The 27,787-nt window shown below is 41.7% G+C and overlaps 1 protein-coding gene across 29 annotated transcripts in view; it reads left to right on the top strand.

Annotated features, from left to right (window-relative positions):
- AAK1 (AP2 associated kinase 1) overlaps positions 1-27,787 on the top strand; it is a 140,512-nt gene that overhangs the window by 67,382 nt on the left and 45,343 nt on the right. For 28 of the 29 annotated variants that reach the window (XM_045580854.1, XM_036435607.2, XM_045580847.1 and 25 more), the window contains exons 3-10: positions 2,690-2,798; positions 4,562-4,704; positions 13,765-13,886; positions 15,069-15,150; positions 15,662-15,794; positions 19,199-19,302; positions 21,996-22,075; positions 26,330-26,484. In XM_045580854.1, the coding sequence (XP_045436810.1) occupies positions 2,690-2,798; positions 4,562-4,704; positions 13,765-13,886; positions 15,069-15,150; positions 15,662-15,794; positions 19,199-19,302; positions 21,996-22,075; positions 26,330-26,484 (928 nt within the window). Of the gene's footprint in view, positions 1-2,689; positions 2,799-4,561; positions 4,705-13,764; positions 13,887-14,289; positions 14,368-15,068; positions 15,151-15,661; positions 15,795-19,198; positions 19,303-21,995; positions 22,076-26,329; positions 26,485-27,787 lie in introns of those variants that run through there. The other variant, XM_045580848.1, reaches the window with a different exon arrangement.

Raw genomic sequence — 27,787 nt, 5'->3', positions numbered from 1 at the left:
ATCATGTAATATAAACTGATCTGATCTATAGTTAACTGAACATCCCCCCACCCTAAAACTCAGGTTTTGACTTACACTCACCATATAGATATTTATCCCAATACTCCAAATGCTAGTTGTAGCCAAGGGCATCAAAGCATCCTCCCATGTCCTGCCTCTTCCCGAATAGATAGTTATTGAGATTGCCTCTGTCCCATCCTCCTACTTCCCTCCCTCCCTCCTTCCTTCTCCCAATGTGGATTCCATCCCATACTTCTGTATCCAGTCTGTTCTGTAAGCCTGGGACTGGTCTTTTAACTAAAGCCTGGGAAAGCTGGGGTATCTTCTGGCCTGCAGCTGCTGGGAGCTAATGCCAGAGTACTGTAAATGTAAGTCAGTCTCAATTTGCAGTAAGATTTTCTCTTGACCTTTTCTACATTTCAAAACTATTCAAACTCATCTTCTCCATCAGTTATAAAGCAGTGATGTTTTACTCTAAGATCTGAGATATTGCTGCATCATCAAATCATTAAAAGTCAAGGTCTCCTTCCAAAGAGGTGGTCTTTTCTGGTAGATATATCTCAGAATCTCTGCAGAAGATAAAATGAACAGGAATTTTATCAGTTGAAGATAAAGATGGATTTGAACTCATCAGCAAACATCTTGGCAAACTGTTCTAGGATGCCATCTGCAGATGTTAATTATTTTGGGTCCTCTAATAGCTCTTAACCTCCTCTTGACTCTACCAAATGCTTTTTATTTTTCTTGTAGATTCTTTTTATTCCTCTTTGGGCAATACAAAGTCACAGGCAACATTGCTGATTCTTTTTCAAACAGTTTAGTGTAAAAATATTAGTCTTTCATTCCTCCTTGTTTTCTAAGAACTTCTCTTCAGTTCTTCCTATTTCCAGGACTGTGTAAAAGAAACAACTTCGTAAGAGTTGATAATACTGAAAAGCAGAGGCAATAATAATCCTGCGAAACTTGAGTCCTGAAATCACTCTCTGTTTGGAGAAACTTGAACTCTAGAGGCTGCTTTTCTGCCTCATTATTTCTCTTGTCTGTTACCCAACACAGTTGTTCTAAGACTTTTTGCTCATCAAGCTTCTATCTCATTCCCATATACTTGAAGATGATTTTTGCTTTCTACCAAAACAGTAGATCTGAACTCACTCAAATTTTTCCCCTACCCTTAAACCAATATTCATATCCATTTTTATTTCCTTCCTGTTTGCCAAGAAAGATGTGTCTAAGACAGTTCCTTAGACACATCTTGCTCTGAATCCTCACCTCTTCTACCTACCTATGGGACTTTGTTCCATCAGTTATCGCAGCCTTACAGCTTTCTTCTCCTGGCTCCTTCCATTCTCCATTGCTCATCTGTCTCCCATCCTAAAAATTATTTTCCTCAGTGCTGCTTCTCTCTTCAGCACAAAATGTTTTGAAAGAGTAATCTGTAGTTGTAGATAATTCTCCTATCTACAATTCCTGTATATATATTTGATTTCCATTCTTTGCAAATCCAATTTAATTCTCACCTCCATTCCATGCCCTCTCTGAAACTGTTTTTGCATAGATCTCCAATGACTTACCCATTGCCAATTGCAGTGGTCACATTTCTGCTTTTGGTCTAACCTTCTGAGGCAACTACATTTTTAATCTCTCATTCAGAGGAAAGTTCTAATGAGTTTTAACTTTGATGCTCAGGGTTTGGTTGTGTTCATTTGATATTATGAGGCTTCCTTTTATTTGGGTATGTGATTTCAGATTGCAAGAGACTTTTATCACTTTAAACAGTGTAATGAATCTCTAGTTTATGTGGTGATAGTTACTGTTCTGTGGTCCAAACTGCCAAATTTGTATGGTCACTCTTACAGAACCACATATTTTTCTTACTCTCCCACTTTTTATTAAAGCAAAATAATTTATTAAAATGAATTAATAACAGATTTTTGCAAAAATATTTTCCAGCCAGCTCATTTTTTTGCTTACTAATGACTTTAGATTTTGAACATCCTCAATACACAGATTTGCCCCTTAGATGTTGTAATAACTACATCAGAGTGAGAAACAACTTATGATGTCTCACTAGGTCCTGACACAAAATTAATTCCATAAGCAGCCTGAGGAATAATATGCATTTCCAACCAGAGAGCTGGAAACATGACCCATCTTATTTATATACCAGCTGGTTGGCTTGAAAGGCTTAATTATCTACAAGCAAAATGCTTAGGTCTGGATTCCATTGTAGTTTCTGTAAAGCAGTTATTTTTTTTATATATAGTTCTAAAGTATGAACAGTTTAAATCAAGTTGAATTTACTTGTTTCCCTACAACCAGGAAAAAACATCAGTTTCACTTTTCTGAATTAAAAACTCACATGTTTAAATAGTTCATACTGTTTCTCTCCTCATAGCCCCTCTGCAGTGGTCCCGCAGTGTTGCTTCCAGTTTTCACGGATCACTAATGCAGTAAGCAAGTAGTCACCCTGTGTCCATGTGGTTCTAGGGTTCAGGATAGTGCTATGGTTTAGTAGGGTTTTTGGATTGCTATTGAAGATCTGGCCATGAATCTCAGAGACCACTGGGAATCTGCTCTTGACCCTGCTCCTTATTCTCTGTATTTAAATTATCTGTGGTAATGGAACTGACTGGCTCATTGTGTTTCTAGTGGTGTCTGTAACTGATAATATTTTAACTCTTTTTCACAGAGGGACTTGTCGGGACACAAGAACATTGTGGGTTACATTGATTCTAGTATCAACAATGTGAGTAGTGGTGATGTATGGGAAGTGCTCATTCTGATGGACTTCTGTAGGGGTGAGTATATGAATCATATCTTAAGCTCTCATTTCACTAGCACTTGAATTGTCAAGGGCATGGTGGTTATTTCAGTTATTACACTGTACCCTAATGTATGTATGTTGTTCTGGTTTTAAAGATGGGAAAACTAGGAGGCTAAAAAATACAGAGTCTGCTGTTACCTCTTGGTAATTCTGATAATGGCAGGGATCAGTGGCAGAAACAGTTCAAAGTGGTGAATAATGCACAATTCCATTTTTTTAGGTTTAGGAAGGGTTGGCGCTTGGATATGAATGAGGATGTATCAGAATGAGAATGAATGTGTTCTTTGTGGTGCTTTAAAACAAATAATGAAGGCACATAATAAAGGCCCAACTCCAGATGGACTACAGAAACAATTCAGCTTCCATACTCCCTCTCTCGTGTGTTCTGTTCTCCACCCACACCACCGTCCTTGTTATGGGATGAAAGAATCCTTTTCCTGTAATGGAAATGACCTTCCTCCGCTTGCTCAAGAGCTATAATTGCCAGGAAGGCTACATTCAAACTATGCTGCTCTTGACAGTGGAGTTTAGTAGTTGAAAGCATGGAGTTTCAAGCAGTATTTATCTTGGGAAATCCAGACTATAGCATGATTTTATTCAGAGTTGATGGCATTTCATGCAACCATTATTTGGAGGTGTGACTCTTTTTGTTTAAGCAGCTGCCACTTACAAGCTTGGGTCACTGTCTCACTGTTATGTAGTCACCCTTACTTCCACTAACATTTTCCTTGCTTTAAGATACTGTCCATAAACTAAGTATGCTGCTTATCCAAAAAATGTGATGTTAACTGATAATTTCAGCTTTTACTACTAACCTGATTTTTTAAAAATACTCCCAAATTTTTACTTGACAGTTTATTTCCTCCTGCCCAATCCTTTTTGGACAGTAAAATGTTCAGAGATGAGGCAGTAGGAGCATTCAGGGGTCTGGTTAATTTTGTAAATGAAGCCATTAGGCTTTTGGTTCTGGAGAGTAAATGTTGGCGTAGCATTTCTACAGATTAGGCGGCATGTAGTGAAGCCAGGAAGGCCAGGCTGTTCCTGAAATACAGGCTATAAAAGCTGTCTTCTTTGCTTCTCCTGAGGTTTATTATGCAATTGGATTCTTACTAAAAGATATGGCATATTGAACCTGTGGTCTTGTTTCATACACAGCAGGGACAGTACAACCAGGCAACTAGAGCAGGACCATATTGTCAGCTCTATTACTAATCTTGAAGCCATAATGAGGGCAGCTCATGTCTGAGGTGCATAATGGAATAAGCAAACTGTTTTTTTATTTTTAATTCTCACCAAAGGATATTTTTTCCCATTGATTTTCAAGAGAAAGTGGGAGAGAGGGGGAGAGAGAGAAACATTTTGATTGGTTGCCTCCTGCTTGCATCTTGACCAGGGCCCGGGATCCATCTGCAGCCGAGGTATGTGCCCTTGGCCAGGAATCAAACCTGTGATCCTTTCGTCCATGGCTTAATGCCCTAACCACTGAGAAACCAGCCAGGGCAGGAAACTGTTTTTGACACATTGGAGAAAGCACCTGATTGTTAAAAAACACACAAATTCCAGGTTGTACATCAAGACATCTGGGTTTTAGTCCTGGCACAACTAAGTCTGTTGAGCCAAGTAGTCATGTCTGTCACCTTGGTCCAGGTTGCTGCTTTGTGGAGAGTCATTTACTCTCTTGGGTAGGTGATGAGTCTGAACGTTTATAACCTCTCTTTTCCTCTACACTCCTCGCAGGAGGCCAGGTGGTCAACCTGATGAACCAACGCCTGCAAACAGGTTTTACAGAGAACGAAGTGCTCCAGATATTTTGTGACACCTGTGAGGCTGTTGCCCGCCTCCATCAGTGCAAAACTCCTATTATTCACCGTGACCTAAAGGTATAGACCACCTATTTAATTGTTTGTTCTTACAGAGTATTTTTTATCTGTCCCGGGGATGGGGATATGAGAGAAGTGTGAGGCATGGTTCCAAATTCTGAGCTTTTGTTTTTCTTGGGGAAAGAAAATGCAAAGAAAGAAAAGTTACAACAGTACAGTACAGATATCAGTTTTATTAAGTAGTTTTCAGAAATTCTTCATAGCCATCAAATCTTCAGCACACATTGTTTTTATTTTTCCTGATAACACTGCCAAATTCACTTTTCCAGGGTCATGAAAAGTTATATCTAATTTAAATAGTTTATAAACAATGATGCTTGGTCTTTGAAGTCTATTTCCTATTTTGCAAAATCTATTAATGTATTACTTTAAAAATTTGTCCTACTAATTACCATCTGCTTGCACCAGGCCTTTCACGCTGTAGATGCTTCGCAATGTTTGTTGAATAGAATTGGCTAGCATTTATGGAGCACCAGCTGAGTGTCATACTCTGTTCGACACTTCATGTAGAGAGCAGCACAGAGGTTATATGACTTGCCTAAGGTCATATAACTAGGAACAGCACCAGAATTTGAGTACAATTCTTCTGATTCTAAATTGCAGCTTCTTTTTTATTATAGCCATGTTTTGAGAAATGTGCTTCATGGCTAATGACTTACATCAGTATTCCCTAGTGCGCTTGTTAAATGCAGGCTGCTGGGTTCCACACTGAATCTATTGGACTGTAATTTTGGTAGCAGTGTCAGGGAAGCCCAGGAATTCATATCTTAATAAGCACCTCATGTTGTTTATATTCGAAAGTATACTCTTCTGTATGTTCAGCAGTATACTAGCATTTATGTTTGGGCTCTTTTTTAAAAATTGAGACATTATTCACATACCATAAAACTCTTTTAAAGTGTACAATTCAAAAAAGAAAGAGTACAATTTAGTTCATTTACAAGGCCATGCAATCGTCCTCACTATCTGATTTCAGAACATTTCATCACCCCAGAAAGAAATCCTGTATCCATTAGCAATCACTCTTCATTTCCTGAGCCTCTAACCCTGTGTAACCACTAATCTATTTTCTATTGCCTGTTCTCGACATTTCATGTAAATGGACTCATGCAGTATATGACCTCTTGTGTCTGACTTCTTTCACCTAGAATAATGTTTTCAAGATTCATCTATGTTGTAGCATGTAGCAGTACTTCTTTCCTTTTAAAAGCAGAATATTTCATGGTGTGGATATACCATATTTTTCTTATTCATTGATCAGTTGAAGGACATTTGAATTGTTTCTACTGAGACCATTATGACTAAAGCTACAATGAACAACCATGTGCTAGTTTTTATGTAGACATCTGGGTTTTAGTGCTCTTGGGTGTATATCTAGGTTGTGGAATTGCTAGGTCATACGGTAAATATGTTTTAACTTTTTGACAAATTGCCAAACTTTTTTCCACCGTGGCTGCACTATTTTACATTCCATCAGCAATACACGAGGGTTCTAATTTCTCCTCATCCTCACCAATATTTATTATTGTCCTTTTTTATTTTAGCCATTCATAGTGGGTGTGAAGTGGCACATACATACTATCATTTCTGTAGCTTTCAGGAAGATACAGTACATATATACTTCCAAACCCTTAGATAGCCTTCTCCTTGTACCTCTGCCTACAATCAGCCCTTTTTCTGAATAGAAAAAGAATACATCTCAGTAAGTATTATGAGCATAGCATAGAATGAGTACATAATTCTGTACAGATATAATATGGTTCCTACTGTCAAGATGTTTAAAGTAGAGGTGACAAGAAATAAATGAAATACTTAGACTTGAACAGAAATAGGTGAAATACAAAACTTTCTGGAACAAAGTGATGAATAGATGAAAATCAAGTGGCTTAATATATGATCAGAGGTTGAATCCAAGATGGCTGCTCAGGTAGACACCTAACCGCAGCAGCACACAACAATTTCAATGGAATACAACTAAAATGTAGAGTGGACATCGCCCAGAGCTACAGGTAGTCGACTGACTGAAAATTCTACAACAAGAAGGAAAGAGAAAACCAGAAGGAAAATCAGAGGAGCTGAAAAAAAGCCTAAGGTACGGAGACATGCTGCGCGCTCGCACGCACGCGCACGCGGAGAGGTCTCAGCCAGAGAGGAGGAGAGGGCTGGGTGCTGCCTGGCGTTCCCTAGTAGGAAGGAAATAAAACCCCCAGCCTGGGCTAAACTCCCGAACCGGCAGCGCTGACCCCCAGTTATGAGCCAGACCCTGGGGACCCAGGCTCCGGCGGGGGAGACGGGGCTGTGAGGCGGGATACCAGGTGAGCAGCGAAAAGCAGGGCCCCCGGAGTCGCGCGCACATTGTGCGCAGAGGACTGAATGTTGACTTGGATGCTGGATTACCGTAGCGTGAAGAAACAAAGCCTCCGGCGGCGCTGAGCCTCAGTCCGGACTGCTCTGAACCCCAGTCCTGGACCAGACCCTGGGGACCCAGGCTCGGGCAGGGGGAGACGGGGCTATGAGGCGGAATCCCAGGGGAGTGGCGAAAAGCGGAGCCCCCAGAGTCGCGCGCACTGCGCGCAGAGGACAGTCTTTTGACTCTGATCCTGGACTCCCCTAGCGGGAAGGAGAAAAAAAAAAACTCCAGACTGGAGGAATGCAACAGGGTGCAGGAGCCCCTGCTGGACACCAGCCAACCGGGCACCGGCGGGGAGCCGGGCGACGGGGCCCCCAGGGCTGGGGGGTGCCCCTGAGCCATCGATCTCTGAGCTCGGGCAACGGAGCCAAGGCCAGGGGCTGCTTCCTGGGCAGCGCCGACCCCGGCAACAGGCTGGAGCAGTGAAGGAACCCACGGAGAACAAAGGGGTGCCACAGGCCAACCTGCTGAGCTCCCAGGACAAGGAGGAAGAAACCAAAGTTCTCAATGTGAAGAAATCAAGTGAGAGCAAAAGATAGTAAAATTACTTAAGAAAGAATACAAAGAAGATCTTGAAAATTCAAAGACTAAGTCAGAACTCAACTCACCAGCCAATATTGCAACATAAATGCGTTTAAAAAAAAAAAAAAGGACAGAATGTTGGAACAGTGGTGGCCAGGCCTAGAGTGCCCAGGCACGAAGCAATGGCAACCGGGCCCGGAGCAGCAACGGCCAGGCCCCAGAGCAGCAGCAGCCAGAACCAGAGCAACAACAGCCAGACCTGGGGCAGTGGCAGCCAGGCCTGAGGCGGAGGCAGCCAAGCCCAGGGAGGCCAGTCCAGGAATACCCAGATCCGGAGTGGCCGGGCCTGGAGAAGCCGGGCCCAGAGCAGCCGGGTTGGGAGCAGCCAGGTCCAGAATAGCAGTAGCCAAGCCCGGAGCATCCAGGCTGGGAGCGGCCAGACTTGGAGCAGCCGGGCCCGGGGCAGCCAGGCCCAGAGCAGCCGGGTCTGGTGCGGCCAGGCCCGGAGTAGCAGCTGCCAGGCTGGGAGCGGCCAGGCCCGGAGCAGCGGCTGCCAGGCTGGGAGCGGCCAGGCCCGGAGCAGCGGCTGCCAGGCTGGGAGCGGCCAGGCCCGGAGTAGCAGCTGCCAGGCTGGGAGCGGCCAGGCCCAGAGCAGCGGCTGCCAGGCTGGGAGCGGCCAGACCCGGAGCAGCGGCTGCCAGGCTGGGAGCGGCCAGGCCCGGAGCAGCCGGGTCTGGTGCGGCCAGGCCCGGAGCAGCGGCTGCCAGGCTGGGAGCGGCCAGGCCCGGAGCAGCCGGGTCTGGTGCGGCCAGGCCCGGAGCAGCGGCTGCCAGGCTGGGAGCGGCCAGGCCCGGAGCAGCGGCTGCCAGGCTGGGAGCGGCCAGGCCCGGAGCAGCGGATGCCAGGCTGGGAGCGGCCAGGCCCGGAGCAGCAGCAGCCAGGTCCAGAGCAACTAGGTCGGGAGCGGCAGTGACCAGACCTGGAGCAGCTGGTTGTGGAACGAACCAGAGCAACAGAGGCCAGGCCCGGAGCAGCCAGGCCCGGAACAGCTTGCTTCTCACCTGCCCCTGCCCCAAGGCTGCCTCTCAGACATGGCTGGAAACTTTTGTGGGAACTTGAGGGTCTGCTGAATCAAGTGATGAAGGCTTAGATCTGGATGTGTTGAGTTAGTATAGGGCTGGGGTGTAGACCTGTGAGTGCCTTGGGTGGGGCCTGGATTAGGCTGGTTGACCTATTTGGAAATGTCTTTTGTGTGAAATGTATCATTGGGCATGTGGTGGTATTATTGATATGAGAAAATGCTAAGTAACTGATTTACTATCTGAAAAGGGATTTACTATCGGGGAAAGGGAGGGAGGAAGAGACTGAACATAAGCTGCACCTATGGATGAGGACAATGGGGGATAGGGAGGGGGTGGAGGGTGGGGTGGGAACCAGGTGGAGGGGGGAAGAAATGAGGAACCTTTGTAACAATATGAACAATAAAGATTGATTTAAAAAAAATATATATGATCAGACAGTGAAATCAGGGAAATGGTGGTTGGAATCTTCTAGAAAAGTGGGATTTTGAAGTACTAGTGGGATATGGGTGGTCACAGAGAGGATGAAGGACATTTCAGGCAGAGAGTGGAGCCTGGGGTCTGCCTAGAGAAGGGAACCACAGGCTTTGAGGATGGAGACGTGCATGGCAGGTTGCACACTAAGCTAGAGGCCACACTCTGAGTATGTATTGATATTTTACTGATGAGTGTAATCCTTAGACCTGTTAGCATATCTTTTGAAATCAATAGTACCAGTGCTTTAGGAACTGTCCTTTGTTCCTGCTACCTACCTTGGAGAATAGTTTGTGAGGGGCAAAAAATGGGGGAGAAGCATGGCTGAGCAGCCCTGGTCTGAGTATGGGAACCCCAGCCTTTCTGGAGCCCCATTTTGTCCTGTGTCAGATGAAGTTCACTTTCACATTGGGACTTGGATTTTGTAGCACTCACAGTGTGACTTGTACCGAATTGTAAGTGCTGTGAGAGATGAACATGGCAGCGTCCTTCATGTTGCCAGATGCAAAGAACACTTCTCAGTCCCTGCCTTATTCTCCTCCTGTGGCCTTTGAGTCCTTTGTGTCTGTCTCCTCCCTTGCCCTCTGTGAAATCGTTCTCTAATCGCTCCTCAGGCTATTGGTTACTTTTATAAACACTTAGCCATGAGCCTCGGTTCCCTCCTCCCTGGAGTGGAGACAATAGTACCAGCTTCGTTAGGGTTGTAAGGTTAATGAGAGCAGGCATGTCACTGTCCAGGCACATCCCTTGCACAGTAAGCCCGGAGAGGGTATGGAGATGAGAGCAAGAAGAGGGGGCCCTCGAGCATCCTTTAGAGAGTGCTATTCCTATGTTCGTAAACAAAATCTTCCTTTATTTTGACTTTTTAAACATTTATTGGATTAAATGAGGCCAAAATGATAATTATTTTATACCCATAAATAACCTACCCAGTTTGCAGATTCCCAGCATATTACTGCCCTGTTCACAGTGCTGCTGTGAGGTGGTAGGTAAGTGGCAGTGATGGGAACCTAAGGTACACGGAGCCGGTCATTGCTTGGGCTCAGGCAGCTAGAGCCCCAGACTCTTCCTTCAGTGCACTGAACAGCCCATGGGAAGTCTCAGCAGAAGAACATGGAGCCAGCTGGATTAGGAGAGTGAGGCCTCGGCCTGATAGGCTGCCACACTCGTCCCCTCCTCAGTATCCCTGGGAGCAGTGTTGGGCTGTGTAGATGCGCTTTAGTCAGCATTGAGGACCATCAGGCTTGCTGCCAGGTGCCAGGAGTGGTCCAGGGAACTTTGTTTCCCTTTCTCCTCTAGACTTGGGAATAGGGAACATAAATAGGGTCCACAGGAGAATACCCCGATTGTGATTGTTCTGAAGGAGTCCTGTTGCTGTTGATTTTAGTCATTGACTCCTGGTTGTTTTGATTGAAGCTTTCTACAGCTCCCCAAATCTTACACTTGGTGCCATCTAAATGCTTTCATTAGCTTGTTAGATTTTGTTGATTCCTACAAGTATGTGCGTGGTGGGCAGTCGCATTTGCCTGCCACACTGCCAGCTTCCTATGCCGTGAGTGAAGTCCCCATATACCTCTTATTTGCCTTGGCTATGTCTTGTTTGCCCTGGCTGTCATTTATCACATAGCCTGCGCTACTCTGAGCTCTGTCACAGAGGAACCAGCCACTGTAGACCTAGTGGTAGCAGAGCCAAGAAGTTCATTATTCTCCTGCTGCCCAGGGAAGTGCTGGTTGCTGGTCTTCTGGTTGCTTCTCTGCGAGCAGGATTTCCATTTGGTGAAGAGACACCACTGTGAATAAAAGTCAAAGAGACACAGAAAGAGCACTGGCCAGGACATCTGTGGACCCCCTGGTTGAGTCAGTACCACCCTGTGTAGGGCTCTGCTTGTTCACATGCAGAACTGAGAAAACCACTTGTTCCGCCTGGTCTTTCTGTCACATTACACATAGGAAATACACTGAAATCGGTTCTGGTCCTTAGCAACTTATGTTAAAAATAACTGAAACAGTTCTGTTTTTTATTGAAGATCCTTCCTCAAATATGTTATTTTAACATTTCATTTATTTCCCTCAGTTAAAAATATTTATTTCTCTGAGGAAAGATAGAGGTTATTATTACAAATCATGGAATCATAAGCCTGGGAAGGTCCCCTAAAGCCAGCCCTCTCCTTTGACCAGCCAGGTGACCTCTGTCCAGAAAGGTTGTGACCTGCAGTTAATTCAGTGACCAAATCAAAACAGAGGCTGAGGTGTTTTTTACTTTCATTTTGGATTTTGTCTATTTGGCTTTGCTTTACTGTACTATGGTGTTTTTTCTCAGGGCTTAAGAAAGGGGGAACAGGATTAAGACTTAAATGCATCTAGATTAAAAAGTCATGCATGTCTTGTCAGAAAAGAAATTTGGATCTCATGAAGTATAATAGGCTGAAGATTCTTGTCCTATTTTTAGAATCACAGGTTTGAAAATCTGCATTCATCTAATCCTCCAGAATTTCCAGTGGTAATAAATCCTGTGACTGAAATGCCTGAGTGCCATATCTGTTTGAAATAATGTCAAGATGTAGAGGTCAGTAGGAGGTGGCTTTCCAGGCATTTTGGCTGAAGTTATAATCAGAGTTTGGGAGTGATGACTTTAGTAACACTTTTAAGCCAATGGGTTGGGAAGTAAGGTCAGTGTATTAAACTCTCAGATAGCTGAATGACTTGAGGATTGTAAGCAATGGTAACCATAATTGAGGAAAGATCTTCAATGTTAGGCTTACATCCTAAAAGGGATATTGCCAAAAACATAGTCACTATAAAAAGTCTCCCAAGCTTTGCCAAAACCGGTTTGGCTCAGTGGATAGAGCGTCGGCCTGCGGACTGAAAGGTCCCAGGTTCAATTCCGGTCAAGGGCATGTACATTGGTTGCGGGCACATCCTCATTGGGGGGGGTGCAGGAGACAGCTGATCAATGTTCTCTCTCATTGATGTTTCTAACTCTCTATCTCCCTTCCTCTCTGTAAAAAATCAATAAAATATATATATTTTAAAAAGTCTCCCAAGCTTTCAGAAGATGAATGTCAATATCCAGTTGGTTCTCTTCCTTTCTTATCTCATTTAATGCCTCCTGGCCCTAGTAAAATTGCATGGAGCAGTGTCTAGCACATAGTAAGTGCTACTATTTGCTGATACCATTGTTGTTATCGTGCCTGCCTCTGTGCCTTTGTTCCTGTTACTAGTTCCACTTTGCTAAGGCCTTCACTCCTCCGAGGCCCAGCCTTATCTCATCTCCCCATTCATAAGAGCGCCAGCCCATAATGTGTTCAGTCCCATGTTTCCAGTTTTCTTTGCAGCACCAGTGACCGGCACAGTGCTTTTCCTGCCACAGTGAGGAGTGGTGACCTTTTTTGGGTGTGTGGGGGGGGTGACATTCTTGTGTGAACTTATCTGGCCTTTTGGCATCTTTGGAGTTCTGGCATCAGGGTCTCTCCAGCTATGTGGTTTTTCATCTGGCCATCTGGTATTCTCGGGCTCCTGGCTCAGGTCCTTATGCTGTCTCAAGTTTACCTATACCAAAATTAATATGTCTCGAGTACAGTAGTGCTTGTGGTTTTTGGAGTTGTTATTTTACTGACAGACTCCTTTGATACCAGAATTTTACTAGGTACTAGACTTTGTAAGTCCCATTCTATCCAGAACTGCCCAAAGAATTCACCTATAAAAAGAGAAGGTTAATACTGCACGTTTTCCCATAGCTCTTCAGTCACTTTGAGAATTAACTAAAATATAGCAAATATTTATTAATTCTGAAAATTCTAACCTCTTGTAGTAAAGAAATTGATGTATGTTTTTACAAGGCCCAAATGAAATAATTGATATCAGGAAGAACAAAGTATTGATGGATCATAGGGAAGGAGTGATATTTGTCTGAGTGGGGGCCTGAAGAAGGCTTCAAAGAAGAGGCAGCATTTAAACTGGAGTTTGAAAGAGGAATAGGATTTTGGTAGCTGGGTAAAAGTGGGGGGAGAGAGCATTCAAGAACATGACAAAAGAGACAAAGGCTGCCCAGCTGGTGTGGCTCAGTAGTTGAGTGTCAGCATATAAACCAGGAAGGTCATGGTTTGATTCCTAGTCAGGGCACATGCACAAGTGCGGGCTCCATCCCTGGTGTGGGGTGTGTAGGAGGCAACTGGTTAATGATTCTCATCATTGATGTTTCTATCTCTCTCTCCCTTTCCCTTCCTCTGTGAAATCAATTAAAAAATATATATGTGTGTGTATATATTTAAAAGATGCAAAGGCTTGAAAATAAAAGGACTGATTCTACAGAGTAAGAAATGAGCCTGGAAATAGAAAACTGAGACTCTTGCTTCCCCATGTGGAGTTGCCTCTTTTTGCCCTCTCCACTCTCATTTTCCCTGTTGCTGTGCATCTTGTTTTATTCCACTTGAGATGACCCCTGTTGATATACTTAGAGGGTGCACATTAATGGAATTATTATAGATAAAAATAATATTTATGTTAATGAGATCCAAAATTTCACACACATTACAAATGACATCTTGGAATGGATGATTGGGGAATGTTTTTCAGGTTGAAAATATTCTCTTGCATGACCGAGGCCACTATGTCTTGTGTGACTTTGGAAGCGCCACCAACAAATTCCAGAATCCGCAAGCTGAAGGAGTGAATGCAGTAGAAGATGAGATTAAGAAGTAAGATTTTCCTTCTTTCTTGGAGATCAGCAGCTTTCAGCTTATGGATGAGAAGGTCAGGGAGGGATGGCAAGGATGGTAGTCAGTTTGTTCCTCTTCTTAGATAATTACGCTGGTAGTTGGCTTGTTTGATTTTAAATGGAGAATTTGGAGGGGGTTTATAATTATTGATTAATAGAGTAAAATGAAAACTCTGATATACTTTAGCAACGGGCCTATGGTAATTGAATATAGATATTTTTACTTATGTCATATTGCCCTTAAAAAGCTGAATAATACACACATCATAGAAATAAAACATCCCTAATGTCATTAGTTTGTTGGGTACAGTTTTACTGAACCCTAACTTGCTTTGTATTCCTTTCTTCTTATAAGGAGCTCACCTGCAGTAGATGGAGGGCTGAGTAGGGCTATTGAAGTTTCTACAGATACTGAGTCACTGACATTCATGAGGAAAAGCTTCTTTGGATATGTGACTCCAGTAAGAATCTGACCCATTTTTCCTGTTGTCCAAAGTGTTAGATTTTTACAGGCAATAGCACTCACTATTACTACTACTAATAAATCAGCAGTCTAGCATGCCCACTCATATTTCTGATCCTTTTTGTCCTTTCCTGCATCACAACCCTGACAATAAAGCCTGGGCCAGGAAAACTTGTGATGCAAAACCCTAATGGACACCTAAACTAAGTACCCTCTGGGCTCTAGAGACTCAAGCAACACAAGTAACTGTTGTTTCTTCCCCAGTCCACCCACGAAGATCCACCCACCTCCCACCCCAGCCAGGGCCCATTTTCTGCTGTTCTCCAGCATCCTAGCCAGTATTATATTTCTGTGTCAAGTCACATTAAAAGGGATTACTATTTTTAAAAACATACCAGCAAAATATAATATCAAACAACTGATTTATAGGAGGAAATTTTGTTATTTGAGGACCCAAGAAAAATTGATTTTGGAGTTTATTTAATTCCACAGTGTCTGGGTCCCCACATGCTCTTGAGCAGGACTAACCCTAGAGGGCCACGGGCGTGTACCAAGGACAGCCTTTTATTTTATCTGCACTAATATTTCATATTCTCTTCTACAGATTGTTCCCAGGGAGCTTATATATGAAGTATTTCTGCTACCCCTGGTTGTTACGTCATTGACATGTTTAACAAAAAATGAATCTTTTGATTGTAGATACACAACGCTATCCTATCGAGCACCAGAAATGGTCAACCTGTACAGTGGCAAAATCATCACTACGAAGGCAGACATTTGGGTAGGTTCAACTAACCTATCCACATCTCAGATATCAGCAGTCTTGACTGTAACCTCCCAAGTTTCATCCAGACTGCCATAGCAAGGGTGGCCACTGTGGCACCTTGTTGTATACTTATCTCTCGAGGTTATTCTTAGAGGTTAATCTTAACCCGAGGTAACCAACCATTGCTTCTTTAAGCATGTGAAAGAAAACGACTTGAGAGCTCTGTGAGAATTATTCAGGTGACCTGCCCATTATTTAGATGGTTGTCACATATGTGATACTAATTCTTAAGAACAAAACAGCTGAAATACTTGTTCTTTATTAGAGCTCAATTTAGTAATGATAGTAGAAATAATGTAACTCAGCAGTTTAATAGTGGTGTTGGGCTCTAAATTCAAATTGTTAATAGGTTAATAATAGTATATAATTTTTATATCTGCTAGTAAATGTATCACTCAGTAGACCCATTTATGTTATGGTAAATACACCACTAGTAGCAATCTGCTTTTCTTTCTTTTTTTTTTAGGCTCTTGGATGTTTATTGTATAAATTATGCTATTTCACTTTGCCATTTGGGGAGAGTCAAGTGGCAATATGTGATGGAAACTTCACAATTCCTGATAACTCTCGATATTCCCAAGACATGCACTGCTTAATTAGTAAGTACTCAAGTATCTAGTTTTATATTTTTATTGTTAATCTCTAGGAATGAATTGGAGGGTAAAGGGACTGGTAGGTTGGATGCAAAGATAAAGAAGTCAGTTGATAATGGTTGGTTACTCAAACATAATATAAAGGTAACCAGTGAGAGTAGTGGTTTGTTGTTTTTTGCTAGAAATCTAAACTCTGTTTTACACCTAAGCCAGCCACCTGAGCAGAAATCCTAACTGTACTTTGAGCAATATAGTACTGCTCTGTTCTCTTGTAGTCTGTTTTATAGGCTCTGGTACCAAAGCAGTCCAGCTGAGTCATCAAGTAATGAGAAATTCATCTTTGCCAAACTGGAAGCAATTCAAATAATGATTGCAGTGCATTGGCTGGAGTGAATATATAATTAAGACTATAACTCTATGGAACTAGGTTTTTCTCTCATTTAGGTTAATCATTGGATTTTGATAAGTATTTAAACTCAGTGCTTTAAATGTTTTTTAAATTCCCCACTTTTTTGCATATCGGAGTAAGCATATGTACTAATGTTCATTAACCAGATGGTAGACCAAATAATCTTTGCCTAAGCCTCTGTACTAAAAAGCTAAAGAAACAGATTATTTTTATTATTTTTTATATCAGTGAACACATGTAGCATCTAAATTTTAACTGTTATGCATTATAAATCCTGAGCAACCCAGTTTGGATCCTAAGTGGGGAGTGGGGATGCTCTGAAGAAAATAGAAGCCAATGTGGGCGAAGCATCTGACATTTTTTGAAGGCCTACTTTTATATACTTTATACTTCATTTAATTCTTAAACCTTATACAACAAATGAATTATCTCAGTTTTATGCAAATGAGGAAAGTAGAGGTAATTTATCCAAGTTAACAGTTTTTAAGTGACTATCCATTCCATTATGCCAATGTTTTCAATCAGCCTCTTCATTTATTGACAAAAAAGTGAAGGAGGGTATTTAAAGGAATGGGCTATGTCATTTAATGGTTATTGGATGATTTTCAGAGGTAAAGTGTTATGTCTGTTCTAAATTGCAGTTATTTAAATGAGATTGGAAGGAAATACGAGAAAATGTTCCAATTTGATGCTAGAATGATCGGATTTTTTGTAACTCATTTTTTTCTTTTTAACATTTGTGCAGAAAATTCATATTAGGAAAAACAACTCTATGAATGACATCTTGACTAAACTCTGATTTACTTCAATTTACAAACTTTTTGATGGTTCTTTTGTCACCCTAAACTGATATGTCTAAAATTAAATTTATTGCCATTTCCACACCCCCTTTTACTACCAATTCAAGGTTCCCCTCTCTTTTCAATTTCTGTTAATGGTGTCGCCAATAAAGCCTAGGTGACTAAAATTTAAGGTTCTCTTTGGATTTGCCTACCCAGAGAGAGGAAGTATTTCCTAAATGGCCTTAGGTTCTTTCTTTGGCGTTTCCCATCATCATTTTGTTCTCTCCATTCTCCATTACTGAGCTGAAACAATAACTCAGTAAAGCCTCAGTTCTCGAACATCTCCCATCTAAAAAAATTCTGGTTTTTGACCAAGTTGTTCATGGGGAAAAAAAAAGTGTCTGTTTTTTGAACAAAACTTCAGTTCTCTACCTGACCACCCTTTCATGCTGATACATCTGCATGACAAAAAGCATCTCTCAGGCCACAAACAAAGGAGAGAATGCGAGTCAGTTTATTTCTAAACCACTAAACCTGCATTGTTAAACATCTCAGGAAATTGTGCTGTGGATAATGTGTGTGTGTGTGTGTGTGTGTGTGTGTGTGTGTGTGTGTTGCTTTTGTTGCTGGTAAAATTAGCACAATTTTAAAACATAAAGAGGCCATCCCAATGCTGATGTTGCTAAAGATGTGAAATTGCTCACAAAACAAAGATCACAAACAGTTGAAGAGGTAGAAAAACTTGTTGATTTGGATAAGGAAAAAGCAGTTAGCTGGTGACTGCATTCAGTGATAGCATTTCTGAGGCAATGAGGTGAGAAAAAGCAAAGAGGCTGCACCTGTGAAATGAGTGCTGAAAGTGATTCATTTAAGGCTGGTAGGGGTGGTTCAATAAATGTAAGGAAAGAAATGTTTAAAGATTAAACAGTACATTAGACATGTACTATATATAAAAAAGGTTAAGACAGGGAATCATTTGGGGGTCTGGAACAGATTAATTCAATTTACATTATTTCTAATGGGAAAAAATGATTCAGTTTTCTATCACATCGCTTCTTGAGCAGCCTTGGGGAGTGAATTAACTTTGAGAACCGAGATCTTACTCTATGTACAGTACAAGCTCTGTCAGCTTATGCCTTTAGTAGTGGATTGCCCATAGCCTCCCCCTCTTTCTTCAGTCAATCAAGCATACCTTCACCACAAGATTAATCTTGTAAAATACCACCTTATCATGTGCTTGTTCAGTAAATTAATGGCCACAATAGGGCTCATACTCTTAGTTTGGCATTTAAGATCCTTCATACTCTGGTCCCATCCCACCCATTAGCCTTATTTGCCTTTACTTTCTGACAAGAAAATCTCTGCCCTGGCCTTCTGGCTCCTCTATTTCCTTGTAGCAAGGCATTTTTTACTTTCTCCAAGTTCATCTTTGCTCAGACTTTTCTCTCATCTGGAATGTCTTTTTCTGTGCTTTACCCCGACTAACTAAATTCTTCCCTGCCTTCAAGGACCAGCTCAAGTCCTGCCTCTTCTGCAAGCCCTTCACAAGACAGCAGCCTGATCAATTTTTTCTGAATGTAGTGTCTAAACCATTCATTTGCTTTCTTAAACAATATATGGCCTTGCATTATTGTTTGTATGTACTGTATATGTGAGTGTTTGTGTGTCTTAAAGATTTTTTTCCACTGTGGATCTTTCCAGTTTCTGAAAGGGGAGCTAGAACCAGACAAAGTGATCTACAGATCATGGTAAAAGTAGAGATGTATTTGTAATTTTTGGATTTCTTTGTCTTGAAACTAGCTTAGATCTCCAACAAAAAAATAATAAGTTATAAAATTTAAGTTTCGGTTATAGTTATCAAGATAGTCACTTGTTTAGCAAGATAATCACTTGTTTAGCAAGATCATATGAACTAAGGAGGCCAGAAGCAAGACCAAGTAACTTCCTAGGTCCCGGAATATGAAGGTAGTAACTTCCATATTGAGGGTTTGAGTCCCTGTTGTGCAGAACGCAGAGTGTGAACTTCAAGTATCTTTGTTATAATTTTAAACTTTGTTATTTTCTTGTAGATATTTAACATTTTAGGAAAGTGCAAACTTCCCTTTCTGAGAAAGGAGGAAAAGGACAAATTGGACTTTTATGAGGAAAAAAGATTGCTTCCTAGCTAATGTAATAACTGTTAGGATATTATTAAATGAGGTAACATTTATTTTTCTTAGGGTATATGTTGGAACCAGACCCTGACAAAAGGCCGGATATTTACCAGGTATCCTACTTCTCATTCAAACTACTCAAGAAAGAATGCCCGATTCCAAATGTTCAGGTATGTGAAAGGTGCTTTTTGATGGAAGCAAACATTATTAATTGTCATCTAGAATATTTGGGGTGTTAATCTGCTGTTTAATGAATATAGATGTCCCTTGCTTTATCTAGTAGGGCTCATTCAAGCAAGTTGCTAGGAAGCAATTGCTATAAAACAGAATCCATTTATCCCATAGAATTTAATTATAAAACTGAGGTAATTTCATTGGGGAAAAACAAAAAACCCTAGGGATCGAGTTGAACACTTTGGGCGAAGATTGACCAAACTATGGTCTTGCTGATTTTCACAGTTCACTAAGAGTTTATTACGTTTACCTAGACATGGTTAGGCAGCTGCTTTCCTGAGACGAGGCCTGGACGTGCTGCCACACTAATTGGAACTGAAGCCCCTTGTCCCTTTTCTCCTTCACTGTAGCAGAACTTTTTTGATTTTGCTTCTGCTGTTGGCCACCTGTGTTCACACTCTTTTTCCTCTACCCTCTCCCATCAGAATGTTTTCTACATTTTAAAAAAAAATGTGTATTTTATTGATTTTTTACAGAGAGGAAGAGAGAGGGATAGAGAGTTAGAAACATCGATGAGAAAGAAACATCGATCAGCTGCCTCTTGCACACCCCCTACTGGGGATGTGCCTGCAACCAAGGTACATGCCCTTGACCGGAATCGAACCTGGGACCTTTCAGTCCGCAGGCCGACGCTCTATCCACTGAGCCAAACCGGTCTCAGCTGTTTTCTACACTTTTAATCCTAAACTCTGCATTCTCAGTATCAGAGTATAGTTCTTGAAAACACCCTTTTTATTACAGTCTTGGCATATTTATCTGGTCATAGTACGATTCAACTTTATTGAATATTGTACTAATGGATGTCGTCTCAAGTTCTGATCTGAAATTTTCTTGCCTGCTTCTCCAGTAATGAACTTCTAATGTCATTTTGGGAGCTGATAAATAACATTCCACTTTCACTCCCACCTTTGGATCAGATGTGGCAGTCATTCAGATGGAGCTCAGAATATTGGCTTTATCACTAATAAAATTGAGTCTGATAACATAGCTTGACCAGTTCCCTAACATAAGAGCCTCATGACTGAGCAATGAGCACCTGGTTCCTGAGAGACAGGCTCTTCACTAAAGGAGGGAGAGCATAGGGAGCCAAACAAGCTCACCTTTTTCTCCTCGTCTTACCAGTAAAATAAGTTACACCTTCTCCCTTGGGAAAGGAACACTTGTGGGGTGAAAGAGAAGCTAGGAGACATTTTCTGCAAAAATTCCCACCACCTAAAAATGTGAAGGAAATGAGACATCCTTTTAAAAGCCAGTTTCATTATTAGTATTTCCTTTGTCATGTTTCCCAGAATAAACGGGATACCGTACAGTAATCTAACATGACCGTGTTTTCTTTCACTATCCCATTTTCCCATTCATAAAGTTAAATACTATGAAATATAATTGGAAGCATTCAACCAGTTTTTAATACGTTAAGGGCCATGTCAGTCACCAGTGACTGACACTGCACTTTCCGTCCGGAAGATCAAACAGGCTGGGCGCTTAATGTGTATAAGTTAGTTTCACAAGTCCCAAGTCATTTGCTGTTTGCTCAGCAGTGGTAAACAGTGGTCTTGTGGTTAGGACAGCTAGTGCTCCCTGGAGAGATGGTGTTGGATGGATGGTGCAGAATCCAAGCTCGAGGAGTTCAGCGTGGCTTGTGGACTGAATAGTGCCTCATGTGACAGAAAGAGGTGCTGGCTCAGCAACTAGACACACTGTGGCTGTGGTTTTCTCCAAGCATTCTAACTAGAAGGTTGGGCAAACTAGTCAGCTCTGACTTCTCTAATATCTAGCTGAGAACTTAAATGGTAATAAAGCCCAGTGGTGTGTCTCAATGATTGAGCATCAATCAGGAAGTCACAGTTTGATTCCCAGTCAGGGCACATACCCGGATTACGGGCTGAATCCCCAGTGTGGGGCATGCAGGATGCAGCCAACCAATGATTCTCTCTCATTATTGATGTTTCTATATCTCCCTTTCTCTTCCTCTCTGAAATCAATAAAAATATATTAAAAAAAATTTTAAAAGTAATATTGGTTATAGACATTTCTTTTACTCCTATCATAACTTCACTTCTAAGCTGTGCTTTAGGGAGAGAAGGATACTGATATCAAACCCCAGTGACCTTAGCCATACAAACGGCTGAGAATGGCCCGGCCGGCCTGGCTCAGTGGTTGAACATCCAACCCAGGAACCAAGAGATGGTGGGTTCAATTCCTGGTCAGGGCATATGCCTGGGTTACAGGCTCAATCCCCAGTGGGTATATATGCTGAAGGCAGCTGATTGATGATGAATCTCTCTCTTACCGACGTTTCTCTCTCTCTATCCCTCTCCCTCTCTCTCTAAAACCAATAAAAACATTAAAAAAAAAAAAAAAAAAAAAAAAGACTGAGAATGCTGGCAGGGGAATGTTCTTCTTGGGGGTTGCTCTGTCCTCTTCTCTGATACTTTGTCTCCCTGACTGGGGCTGAGTCTAGTGGGATATGCTTTTGGTAAACTTCCCTTCTCTCTACCAGAGATCAGAGTCTAGAAGCCACTCTGGAAAAACCCAATACATATTTCCATCAGCCTAATCATGGTGGTCATTCTTCTACACAGAAATATATGATGATGTTCTTTTAAAATTTTTTTTTCCAATTGTATAGAACTCTCCCATTCCTACAAAGCTTCCTGAGCCAGTGAAAGCCAGCGAGGCAGCTGCTAAGAAGACCCAGCCAAAGGCCAGGTAAGCAATGCCTAGGTGAGCACCTGTTGTGCTCCATTGCCTCAGTAGCAGAGGAAGGAGGGTACCTTGTATTTCTTGATTTTTCTACTGCCATGGCCAAGAGGCTGCCCAACTCAAGAAAGCAAGCTCTATCTCCTGTAAGCAGAAGCTATCCTTTGGGAGTGCAAGAAGGAATGTAATGAAATACAATGATCTACATTTGAAAGAGAATGAAAAACTCCACAGCTGTTTCCCTTGCTTGGAATTAGGCACAGAAACATTCAGAGATGAGGCAACAATAGACTTTAAATATTACTAATACAGGAGTGTCCTAAACAGATGTCCTGGCCTTTGTTTAGCCTCCTTCAGCACCCTAATCCTCTACCTTCCTTTCCTTTTTACTCACTAAGCCCCTGGCCACATTAGGCAAGTACAGATCAAAGCACTGAGTCCATGAAACTGCCAAAGAAACTGTAGATCTTACTTAATCACATTCTATGAAACCTAGGGTCTTCCAAGACACAGATGGTAAGAGAGGACTAAAGAAGCTAGTATTTTATTTGGGGAAATGCCTGAGAGGAAATAGGGAGGGAGCCAGGGAAGGCTAGGAGAGCCATCAGAAGGCAATGTAAGTCTGATCTAGAGAGAAGGAGGGGAAAGTTGGGTGGAAATGACCTAAAAATTGCCACACGATTTAAGGAAGGTTTTCCAAAGGGGAATCCTCGAGTCAAAGTCAGCTACCAGAGGAGACTCCGATGTCCCAGGACCTGGTCTGCCTTAATATCCCTGTGGCTGGGATAGTATGACTGGGGCAGCCTATGGGAAGCATGGCCTCAGGGCAAACACTACAGTAGCGGTGGATTTCAGAGCACAGCAGCTGGGGTGCTTGGTCTTTCATACCCCTTGTATATGAAGGTGTGCAGGTCATCCTCCGGACTGCTCTCCCTTCCCAATGGCAAATTCTAAGGGTAGTCCCAGAGACGTTTATACCCCTCTTTTTTCCTACCACACTCCCTTGGCAAGGAAACCTTAGCAGCAAATTGTCAACAAAATACCTTAGATGGGAATATGTGAATTTTTATAGAACAGAAAAATAACTTCTACATTTTGAAAAATTCTTAAATATTTATAGAATGCCTGCAGATGTGGCTGTAAAGTAATGAGACTGGTTTTTTACAAATTTAGCAAACTATATTCATATTGTTACTTTGCAGTCTGTTTATTTTTTGCTTAAGTCTGCCATGCTCACCTCTGGAAATTGCTTCTGGGACTAATTTAATAGTTTAGTATTTAGGTTTATGGCCTTCTGTACTAGATCCAAACATGGTATGAACTGAGCTAAGCAATGATCTCTTCCAACAAAGCACACACATTTGTAAAAATGATAACAACGATTAACATTTGAGTGGTTCTCTGTTGTGAAGATGGATAAAATAGTATCTATGTCATAAGGCAGATGTGAACATCAAATGCATAAATGGCTGTGCAGCTGTTTTATAAACTGTAGAGTGCCCAAAATGTTAGTTTGTATGGACCTCAATAATGCTGTGAGAATACACAGAACTGACAGCCAAGAGATTTGGGTCTAAGTCATCCTATCTATAATTTACAATAATTTCATTTGCATTTTTGTATTTACTCCCCAATCCTAACAGGTGCGTTTTTCTTTCTAACTCTTTTTAAAGTGGCCACTATCCATTGAGGCATCTTACATGCCAAAAACCTTACTAGGTACTTTACACAAATAAGATGGCTTTTCCCACCCCCCTTTAAAACAAACTTAGGAGGTTTTTGTTTTTATCACTTTATAGATGAGGAAACAGACTCAGAATTGTAAGTTGCCCAAGGCAGTTAATCACTATGGGGTTAGTAAAAGAACCAGACCTCCAGCATCCACACTCTTTATACTCTGTACCTTAAGTGATTTGTCCAAGATCACATAGAAAAGACAACTCAGAATCAGGTCTCATGGTTTCTCAGTCTGTATTTTTTCGCAGCATATTGAGACCCATACAAACTGATAGTTTAACACTCTGCATTTTATAAAAGGTTTCACAATCATTGTTGCATTTGATATTCACATCCACCTCATGATATAGGTATTGTTTCCTCCATTTTACATAAAAGGGACCCAAAGCTAAAAGAGGTTAAATGATATGCCCATTGTTATGCAGTTGGTAGGTAAGGAGCTAGTGCTCAAGTATAATTTTATTTGATTCTATCCAATAAATCCCAGGGTCTCTAAGATATTATTACGTTTAGGAGAAGTCCAGTGTGGGAGTTTTTAACATTTGTTTTTCTCCTAAAGTCTGTTTAAGTTCTGACCCTTGGCTTTATCTTTCTTACACCTTTCTCAACATCTGTCCCATTTCCCTTTCCACCTCCCTGCCCCAGGTTATCGCCTCCCCAAATGTGATCGCTTTGATATTATCAGTTCTCTTCCCACCACAAGAGCTTCTTTCTAGCACAGTGATTTTCAGCCATTGTACTGCAGGAATTTTAAAAACATGCAATACCTGACTATGTAGGATATTATTACCTTTAGGAGAAGTCCACTGACCTCTTTGCCTTAGATTTTCAAGTAAAAAAAAAATGACAATAGCCAACACAACAACAGCCATCTGGTATGAATGAATCAAAATTAATTTTTAGTCAGATCGGCCAAAAACATAATATATTCTGGGTGTGCTACAGAATTTTAATAATTGGTTTATATGTGCCATGGATGAAAAAAGGTTGAAAAATCACTACTCTAACAGGATACTAATGAAAAGCCATGGAGGTATGTGACAGAGAAGGACATGAGGCCAGTTGCTTTGCTTCCTGTTTTGCATTTCATGGAGGCTGTGCCAGGCATATTTTGGAAATATCCACGAAACTCGTTTATTTTGGCTTTAACTGCAGTCAACTATACTCCTTAAAGTACATTTTCAAAGGACAACCACTCTGATTTGAGTTGGCCTGCTACCTGGACTGCTCTAATGAATGGAAGTCACCATCACAAGAAGAAAGCAGACCATGCAACAGTCCTCCCCATATTAATTTGGGTTAGATTTGGCTCTGATTTACAGAAACTCCAAAATTACAGTGGCTTATGTAAGATAGTGTTTGTTTTTTTCTTGAAGTAAATAGAGTCTGGGGTAAGTAGTCCAGGGCTGATAGTGTAGTTCTGCTCCACCAAGTTCTCAGGTGCCCGGGCTTCTTCATCCTTACCACTCTACCATCCCTCAGGCTGTGGCCATGACCTCATGGACCAATATGGCAGTATCCCTGTTCCAAGCAGCAGGATCAAGAAATGACCAAAGAAGAAGAGAGACAAAGGGCATGTACCAGTTATTTCTTAAGGTTTCTAGCAATTGCCACATAACAATCTGTGTATATCACAGGTAAGGCCAGAACTTAGACATATGGCCACACCTGATTATAAGAGAGACTGTGCAATTCGCTTTTTACTATAGGTGGCCGAGATAAATATTATATTACCATGGGAAAAAATAAATACGTGTATTGGAGGAAGTGGAGTTCCTGTCACACTCCCCAAATACTTCAACTTGAATTATTTGCATATTTCTTTTTAATTCCCTTATTGGATTAATTTATTTGCATACTTTTTACAATAGAGAGACCATTTTGACAGCTAGTTCTTTTTTTAAAAAAATATGTTTTATTGATTTTTTACAGAGAGGAAGGGAGAGAGAGATAGAGAGCTAGAAACGTCCATGAGAGCAAAACATCGACCAGTTCCCTCTTGCACATCCCCTACTGGGGATGTGCCTGCAACCAATGTACATGCCCTTGACCGGAATCGAACCCGGGACCTTTCAGTCCGCAGACCGACGCTCTACCACTGAGCCTAACCGGCTTCTGCTTGACAGCTAGTTCTAACCAAGTTTGAGTTCCCTCTACATCTGAAAACCACCTGCTTCAAACCCCTCTTTGCATCATCATCCAAAGTGTATTCTGGGAAATTCCAGGAAGTGTTAGGTAAAAGGGCCACAAGGTCAAATAGATTTGAGAAACACTGCATTCTATTTAGTGCTTTCTTTGAGGTTCTCTATACACATGAAAGGTTCTGCTGGAATATTAAAACATTTTCCCATGAAACCTTATTTATAACATCCAGTAACACAGACTGCCTGCTGGGAAATGTTGATTAAGTAGATCTAGAAGGTTTGGATGAGTGTGGAGAACAAAGCTAATACATCATGTACTCTGCCCCTCCTCTATTTTCTCATACATTAATAAGAATTTTTGTTTTTTCTTTTCCTCTTCTAGGCTGACAGATCCCATTCCCACCACAGAGACTTCTATTGCACCCCGCCAGAGGCCTAAAGCTGGGCAGACTCAGCCAAACCCAGGAATCCTTCCCATCCAGCCAGCCCTGACACCTCGAAAGAGGGCCACGGTTCAGCCCCCACCTCAGGCTGCAGGTCAGTTCCTAGGGGCTTTGAAACTTGGTATCTCTTTGTTATCCTGGATAATGAGAAGTCTTGGGAAGCCTGATTTTGCTTCAGGAATGGAATAGAGAGCCACATAAAGAATAATAGTTTTCTGCCGTGGCCAGATGGCTCAGTTGGTTGGAGCGCCAGTCTATACACCAAAAGGTTGCTGGTTCGATTCCTGTTCAGGACACATACATAGGTTGAGGATTTGAGCCCTGGTCTGGGCTCATACAGAAGGTAACCTATCGTTCTCTCCCTTCTTTCTTCCCTCCTTCTCCCTCTCTGTTCTTTTCTCTCTAAAAATCAATTTAAAAAGATATCCTCAGGTGAGGATTAAGAAAAGAAGAATGGTTTTCCTTAAGGACCAAGAGGTGAGCTGCCATTGAAATTATATGAGGCTGGTGAAAGGGGAAGTGGTCAATGAATTCTGCAGGGGATCACCAGGACCACCAACGCCTGTTGTCTCTATTTTTTCTACTCTTGGCCCTAATTTTGTGGCTTGGTCCATTCATCCCTAGCCACCTCTTTATTTTGTAAACTTTTCTTTGCCTCTAAAGACCATGACACACCTCTTTTAGATATTGCTTCTTTAATTCTGTCTCTCTTTTTTTAAAATATATTTTTTATTGATTTTGTACGGAGAGGAAGGGAGAGAGAGAGAGAGTTAGAAACATCGATGAGAGAGAGTCATCGATCAGTTGCCTTTTGCACATCCCCTACTGGGGATATGCCCGCAACCAAGGTGCATGCCCTGGACCGGAATCCAACCCGGGACCCTTCAGTCCCCCAGCTGACGCTCTATCCATTGAGTCAAACCGCCTCCGCTAATTCTGTCTCTTGAAGTATCTGTCACTACTCTATGCTTTGGTATTCTCTTTCTGGTGAGGTGACTAAGTTTGTTTCGTAAAGAGGATTGATCCAAATTATCAAGTAACTGAATTCAGCCATCACTTTCCTTACCAGGAAGCTGTTTTTGGTGAATTTGGTAGCCATTTACTTACAAGGCAGCCAGCCTATAATTGTGCAACCTACATATAAAACATCAAAGAATTCTTTTATTCTGAAGAATACCAACAAGTACAAAGATTGTATTTATATACAGTAGCACCAAAGGCTAATTGAATTTGTAGATAATCAAGATGCTGGCTAAAGGAGTAATTAATTAAATGGAATGGTGAATAAAGGAAAGCTTTTTGAAGGAGGCAAATATAGAATTGTTTGTTGATCGTTGTTTTGAAAAATATAAAGTGCAGCCCAGCTGGCATAGCTCAGTGGTGGAACATCGACCTAT

This window comes from Pipistrellus kuhlii, unplaced genomic scaffold, assembly GCF_014108245.1.
Source record: "Pipistrellus kuhlii isolate mPipKuh1 unplaced genomic scaffold, mPipKuh1.p scaffold_m20_p_13, whole genome shotgun sequence".
In the NCBI taxonomy this organism is placed as follows: domain Eukaryota; kingdom Metazoa; phylum Chordata; class Mammalia; order Chiroptera; family Vespertilionidae; genus Pipistrellus; species Pipistrellus kuhlii.
Note: the sequence above shows the minus strand (reverse complement) of the source record. Positions and strands in the feature narration are given on the sequence as shown.